The following is a 7,872-nucleotide window of genomic DNA, read 5'->3' on the forward strand; positions in this document are numbered from 1 at the left end:
CAGGCCTGGCCACCAGGCGCTCGCCATCGTGCCCCACTTCCGGGCCTGGCTCCAGAGGGAGGCCCCGATGACCCGCGTCCGGGCGAGGGAAATCTGGGTCCATGTATTTTCTTCTTCATAGAGGTCTTCGAGCTGCTCTTTGTCTGATCCCTCACCTAGAACCTGTTTGCCTTGGGAGACCCTACCAGGGGGCATAAAGCCCCCAGACAACATAGCTCCTAGGATCATTGGGACACGCAAACTCCTCTACCACGATAAGGTGGCAGCTCAGAGAGGAGATTTTACCGACCGTATATGGTAAAATCCTTAAATTCTTTGTAATAGCTCATTGAGAAATGTTGTTCTAAAACTGTTTGACAATTTGCTTACAAATTTGCCTGTTTGGGAATTACTTAGCTTTTCATGGAAGCTGCTCTAATACTCAAACATGGCACCCACCTGTTCCCAATTAGCCTGCACACCTGTGATATGTTCCATGCAAGTGTTTGATGAGCATTCCTCAACTTTATCAGTATTTATTGGAACCTTTCCCAACTTCTTTGTCATGTGTTGCTGGCATCAAGTTCTAAAGTTAATGATTATTCGTAAAAAAACAAAAACGATTATCAGTTCGAACATCAGATATGTTGTCTTTGTAGCATATTGAACTGAAAATGGGTTGAAAATTATTTGCAAATCATTGTATTCTGTTTATATTTACATCCAACATAATTTCCCATTTCATATGGAAATGGGGTTTGTATTTCTGCAGTACTAGCCAGCGAGAAGGTGTATTTTTGGCGTGACAGGTTATAAACAGAAGTCACAACACCGGAAATATATTAGCCGTGGTAGCGTGGCTACAGGAATTAGTTGGCAAAATGGTGAAATATTGTATGAAAGGTATTTTTGGACATATTTCTGTTTCTTTGCATGCTTGTTATAAAATGTTACATAACATTTTTAATCCTTTTTAGGTGGAACTGTGAGTACATGTCCAATTTATAATCTTTCTAATGTTTGTAATGCTTGTTATGTGGTAGGTCTTTTTTATTGTCATGTCTAAGATTTAATTTTTTCCTATGTTTTTAAGGGATGGCCTGATCTTACTGACTGCAAAACTAGTTAACCTTTTAGTACTAATATAGTAACTTAACCTAATGATGATAATGTTAAAATCCGGACGCCCTGGTAAATTTAAAACATGGCTCTACCAACATGGACTGTTAACAAAACCCATGTGGCTGTTGACGGTGTATTTGACATCCTTATGACGTGTAGAATGAGTGTAAAGAAAGATAAATAAGAACCTCAAAGTGGCTGGGAATCCCTCCAAGCTTCACATCAGTAGGCCTCTACATAAGATCAGGACAGCTCCAGCTTCCCTTTTCATCCGTGGTGGAGGAATTCAACGTAGCAAAGTGCAGTCTTAATGACATACAAAGACTCCCAGGATGAACAAGTCAGACACGCAGGTGTCACTACGAGATCAGGACACAAGTGGGCAAGCTGACATATCTGTTGCACAAGCTGAGAGCATGTTGAGGCTATGTGACATAGGAACGCCATGCACAGTAAGACAAGGTCTTGGAACTTCCCATGTCCAACAGTGGAGTGAGGCAGAACCCAGGGAAAGAAGAGATCTGATCCAGGAGGAAGTACGAAACCTGGAAGAGGAAGGTCGAAAATCAAGAGCAGTGGAACTAGCGTCCCAGGGAGCGCCTGGACCAAATGTGACCTCCCTAAGAGAAGGATCACATGGGCAGATCTATGGAAGCTGGAACCATTCCGCATGTCTTTCTTGCTGAGATCAGTGTATGACACACACACACCCGACTACAACAAACTTGCATAGGTGAGGCATGAGAGAGGATCCACTATGCAAGCTTTGCGGGCAGAAGGGTACCATGGCGCACATCCTGTCAGGGTGTAAAACAACACTCACTCAAGGGAGATACAGATGGCGTCATGGCAAGGTGCTCATGACACTGGCTTACCCCCTGGAGCAGCAGAGATGCAAGAAACGGAAACCACAAGGGACAACAAGATCAATCCAGTTTGTGAGGGAGGGAGAAAAGCCACCAACCACAGCAACATCAAGGAAGAGCCTATTGCAAATGGCCCGTTCTTGGGACATGAAGGTATACCTGGGAGGAAGGCTGCAGTTGTCCAGACAACCCTGAGGCCGGATGTGGTGCTGTGGTCTGAAAAGGCAAAGAAGATCCTTCTTATAGAACTCACAGTCCCATGGGAAGAAAGGTGCGACCAAGCCTTTGAAAGGAAAAGTGCCAAATACGAGGACCTTTTTAAATGACTGCAGGGGAAAAGAATGGCAGGCATGGCTGTTCCCGGTCGAGGTCGGCTGCAGAATACTCCCTGCCCAGTCGGTATGGAGATTGCTCACAGACTTGGGAATAACGGGGAAGGAGAGAAAGACAGCAGCTCGCAGGATGGGGGAGGCAGCAGAGAGAGCCTCTTGCCGGTTATGGAGCAGGAGAGACAAGATTAGCTTGAAGCCAGGTGGAGGAAATAGGCAGTTACTTGGCCACCACTGCGCGGCCCACCAGCGGTAGGGTGTTGCGGTTCAGGGTCGAAACACCCAATGACCGCAGGCTCCTTACACCTAAGGTGAATGAAGAGGAAATTATCTCTGGATGTAAATTATGTACTAAGAATAAACAAATTCTTTGGTACATTACATGGGACTTCTAAGTGTCAAAAAGACAGCCAAAAGAGGTTGACATAATGTAGAAATGCACTCACATGCAGGAAATTTTCAGAACACCCCATCTTTTTCTTATGTATAAATTGAAGAATGCATGTTACAATTGTATGAAAGTGATTTATTGTGTACATATAAGTTATTGATTTCCCTCTCTGTTTTGCAGAGGTTGATGAGGCAGCAGTTCCTTTTGTGTGGGGTGAAAATACTCATCGGTAAGTAACAATATTTTAAAGGGGAAGTGCACTTTTTAAAAATGTTGCCCCTCATTTTTAATCCCCATGCGAGACAAGTAAACAAATGCTTTTTTCTTTGTTGTGCATTTTAATTTGTAGTAGAATTTTTTGTAGACTGCTAGCAATGCAGGTAATGGGTATTCAATGTATTTAGCCTATAAAGCCTGTAAAACACTTCCTTTAATGTTTTAAATACATTCTGCAAGTAAATATGTGATTTAATGTAATAACAAGCACTTTCATAATATTTAATATTTACTGTATTTTGGACATTTTAGTATTACGGCGGCTCATTATTTTACAGAGCGCATCACGGCGTTCATTATTTCCTTCAACTACCCATCATAGCAGACTTCATGAGAACTAACGACTACTTTGGGATATGATAATCCAGAACTAAATCTCTTTGACCCTGAATATACGAAAGATGAGCTAGAAGTTTTAGACGCTGTGTGATCAGCAGATCTAACAATAGTAAAGTAACAAGCAATACAAACTATGTATATAGTAAAACAATCACTTACCATACAATGTCTGCTCTCATGATGTGTTTCCCGTTTAGATGAAGATTTCAGCATAATCCTTATAAGTAAAATTAAAAAAAAGGATGGGCGCAAACCAGCGTTTTTTTTAGTCTTACTATTGATATCTGGGGCCCATGTTATTTTCTATCTACTTAAATGATCTTTGCAATAATCTGTCAAATGCAATGTACCATTTTTATGCAGACGACACCATTATTTATTTCTGTTCAACCTCCATCACTCAGGCTTTTGAGTTTTTACAAGCTGCTTTTGATGTCACCCAGGCTCGCTTATTTGATCTTAAATTGGTTTTAAATACAGATAAAAGCAAGGTAATGTTTTTTTCTCATTCAAGGCTGCTACTGGAAAATATTCCAAATATTGTAACATCAAATGGAAACCCTATAGAGCAGGTTTTAAATTACAAGTACTTGGGTTTTACTCTTGATCAGGAGCTTTCATTTATAGCCCATATTAACACATTGGTCTCTAAGCTTAGGGTAAAGCTTGGTTTCCTTTTTAGAAATAAAAACTGCTTCTCTCTTAAAGTCAGGAAGAAATTGGTGACGGCGACTATTTTGCCTGTAATTGATTATGGAGACGTGCTTTATTTTAGTGCCTCATCTAAATGCCTCCAGTCCTTGGACACTGTTTTTCACTCAGCACTAAGATTTTTTTACTGGCTGTCGTAGTCTCACCCACCACTGTCAACTGTATATGAAGTCAGACTTATCTTCATTGAGTGCACGCAGATACACACATTGGCTGACCATCATTTATAAACCTCTTTTAGGTTTTATACCTCCATGCTTGTGTACTTTGTTACAAAGAAAAAACAGCTCTTATGCGTTACGTTCTAACAATTTGTATGTTTTAACTGTTCCCCATGTACGGACTGAATTTGGCAAAAGAGTTTTTGGCATTGCTGCCCCTATGGCATGGAATGTATTGCAGACGAAACTGAAACTCACTGAACTAATTCATTTGGAGCCTTCCGTTCTGTCCTGAGGGACAGAGAGCAAGAGACTTTTACTCAGTGCCTGTGTTTTTAAAAGGTGTAAATCTTTATTGTTTTACAGTTCTCCTCTATGTATTTTAAAATGTATGTCTTAATGTATCACTTTTTTGAAACTGCTCTGTGACATGTGCTGTTGACCTCTTGGCCAGGTCACCCTTGTGAAAGAGATCTTGATCTCAATGGGTTTCTTATCTGGTTAAATAAATATCTTTGGGGCTGAATTCATAATCTAAAACAAACTTTGAACAACTCAAGAGCCGATAATGCAACAGCTCACCGGCTCAGTATGTACACTGCAAAAACTGAAATCTAAGATTACGTATCTCAAATAAGGGTGATATGTGCTTATTTTCTGTCTGATAAGATAATTCTTCTCACTAAGCAGATTTTATGTTTGTGTTTTACTTGTTTTAAGGGTTTTAGTCCTGAATGATCTCAGTCAGATATTACAGCTTGTTGCTGAGATTTTATGACCAATATTGAGTAAGACATGCTTGAAACTAGAATATCAACTGATGCAAAGCGGTGTCAACACTCACAAGTAGAAAACTACTTTTGTAGTAATAATTTCATACTTCAAGCATGAAAACAAAGATCATATCATTATGTAAAGATAATGGCACTAGCATTTGCTTAATTTAAGAATAATTTTCCACATATTGAGCAAAAAGGTCTTTTTTTTTTCTACCAAGAAAAGTGCACTTATTAGTGATAATATACTTATTTGAAGGTATTTTGGGTTCATTGAAGTTAGCTAATTTTACTTGTTTTGGAAAGTCTTGACAAGCAGAATTTTCTTGTTCTATTGGCAGACAATTTTGCTTAGTGCAAATAAAATACCCCTAATTTTAGTATTTTTTTCTTGTTTTTGAACACTGACTTTTTGCAGTGTAAATAGCCACAGTAGCTAGATTTCTGTGATCAAGGTGCTGGTAAAAGTAGTTCCTCATTGTTAGCTCTTCTAATCACGGTGTCACTATTGCTTGGGTAATGTGCAGCTCATGGAGTGTTGGCGGGTTTTGGATTTTTTTTTTTTTTTTTTTTTGGAGTTATGGGCAAAATAATGTTGGCTGTGTAGTACAAGCCGAATATTACAAATGAATACAAAGAGAAACATGTTTATGTCTCAGGTTGGGATTATGAGGTATAGACAAAATAAGAAGTGTGGTTGTCCTTTTAATAGTGGCACTATGAAACATGTTTATTTTTTGTCATTTAATGTGGTTGTAACTTCCTTTTCTACCAGATCAGAGGCCAGACCCACCAACGTCGTTGGATCAAATATTCGTCCACCAACTTCATTGCCATGGTAGACAAAAATGGTTTACACAGTGTCATGATCCGTGGTCAGGATCATGTTTTTGTGTTTTCGGTTAATTTTGGAATCCTTTTGTTATTGCTTGTGCACCTGTGCGTTTGTTTCGTCACCAAGGCTACTGGATTTTCACCTGCCTTGTACGCACACCTGTTACACATCAGAGACTCTGTTTAAGCCAACCTTTGTTATCACTCGTTCTGCCTTCATTGTGTTTGCTGCTTGCAACCTGTCCATGTGAGTTTTCTGCCTTGTATTTAGTTTTTGCCAAGTGTTTGGACTAGTTAGTCTTGTTTGTTTTCTGCGCTAAGTGTTTAGCCTTAGCTTACGCGCTTCATCCGTGTTTTTTTTGTCGTGTGTGTTTTATGATTTATGATAAATAAATAATTTCTTACCTCACGCCTTGGTCCGGAGCCGTCCGTTCTGCATTCCGGGAGAACAATACCGCATAAAGATGCGACCCCCACGTGACACACGTAACTTTATTTCTCTTGTAAGTTGCTCTCTGAGCACATTGGTTGGCGTTTTTTTTTTTTAATACTCATTGTTTTTAATTTTTTAAACACTTTAACTTTACAGTTTTATGTCATTGTTTGGGTTGATTTTACATTAAAATGTTTGCATTAAATGGTCTTGATCCGTGGCCTACTCAGGTGAACATTATCGATACAGATGGCCACTAAAGGGCAACCATTTTTTTTTCTTCTAGGTCAGATGTAAAAAAATAAATCTCATTACCCCCTTGGACTTCTTAATAATGTTTAATTGATTGCATTGAACAGAGTCAAAGTCAAATCTCTTGCGTGTTACATACTGGACCAAATAAGATCATTCTGATTAGTCATGCATACATTGGGTGGAGGTTAACAGCAAAAACTTAAATCATGTTGAATGAATGAGCTTTATTGTAATTGTGCATGTACAGGTCCAACTAAATTTAGGTTGCTTCCCTGAGGTGCTTTGCATTTAAAAAAACGAAGAAACACAATATACAATATGGCCTAAGACCACTCTATAAGAGGCAATGTAAAATAACGAGACAAAAAGTATGAAGTGAATAGTAAAACTGACTAGAGAGGAGTAATGCTGATTCCCAGTGTGCTGAGGGGGTGGGAGTCAGTATTTCCTACCTCTTATGCTGTGCAGGCTTTTTATTGACTAAATATGTAAATAAATATGGTAAATATTGTCTAGTTGGCATGTAACCACTGATTGCACAGTCCCGGATCGCGATTGACCGGTGGCTTCCTCATGTTGCACATGAGGGAGTTTTTATTTTAATTAAATTTTTATTACATTCCAGCTGCGTTTAGTGCAGTTATTGCCCGGGGGTCAAAACTGTTCTTGAGTCTATTTGTGCGGGTTCGCATGCTTCTGAAACGTCTGCTGCCGGGGTGGGATGGGTCCTTGAGCATGTTGGCTGCTTTCTTCAGGCTGCGGGAGTTGTACAGTTCTTCCAGGGAGGGGAGGGGGTACCCGATGATTGGTGTCTTAATTCACAAGAAGTTCCTAATCAACAATGACAATTTGTCATACTTAAAGATTTAGTGCAGTTCTTCTAACAGCCTTCATTTCAGGCCGCGTAATGGCTGGTGGCTTCAAGAGAATCACTGGGAGAGGTCTCTGATCCATCTGCTTCAGCAAACAAAGACAAAACAAATATATTGTGCACCACTTAAACAATTTCACTTTGTTGTAATTTCTACTCTACCTTCACTTGTCCGCTCGTGTGATGATTCAAAATAATTGCAAATACTGAAAAAGAAAAGTAGTTTGGGGTGAGAGCCAAGAAGCAGACAATGCTTAACAGTTGTTTATAGTTTAGCTGGCACAACTATGCAGTAGATACTCATTAGAGCCAAGCACAAAGCTTTGTTTGATTACACCGGGGGTTGGGGTGGGTATCTCAGAAAGTGGCTTAAGTGAAAACCAGAGCAGTGATTTTGAAACTGGTATGGGCTTTATTTAGTGGTACGCCAAAGAATCACTTAATTGAATACTCAAGCACAGTGTTACTGTTCAAACTGTGTAATGTTACAGTGGTAACAATATTAAAGGCCTACTGAAACCCACTACTA

At 39.6% G+C, this 7,872-nt stretch overlaps 1 protein-coding gene across 3 annotated transcripts in view; it reads left to right on the forward strand.

The window, feature by feature from the left end:
* Positions 1-6,311, forward strand: part of LOC133540948 (gametocyte-specific factor 1-like) — a 35,958-nt gene extending 29,647 nt beyond the window's left edge. For all 3 annotated transcript variants that reach the window (XM_061884031.1, XM_061884033.1, XM_061884032.1), the window contains 2 exons: positions 2,868-2,916; positions 5,726-6,311. In XM_061884031.1, the coding sequence (XP_061740015.1) occupies positions 2,868-2,916; positions 5,726-5,792 (116 nt within the window). In that variant the 3' untranslated portion in view covers positions 5,793-6,311. The remainder of the gene's footprint in view (positions 1-2,867; positions 2,917-5,725) is intronic.
* The last annotated feature ends 1,561 nt before the right edge of the window (positions 6,312-7,872 follow it).

The sequence above is a fragment of the Nerophis ophidion genome, linkage group LG22 (assembly GCF_033978795.1).
Source record: "Nerophis ophidion isolate RoL-2023_Sa linkage group LG22, RoL_Noph_v1.0, whole genome shotgun sequence".
In the NCBI taxonomy this organism is placed as follows: Eukaryota; Metazoa; Chordata; class Actinopteri; order Syngnathiformes; family Syngnathidae; genus Nerophis; species Nerophis ophidion.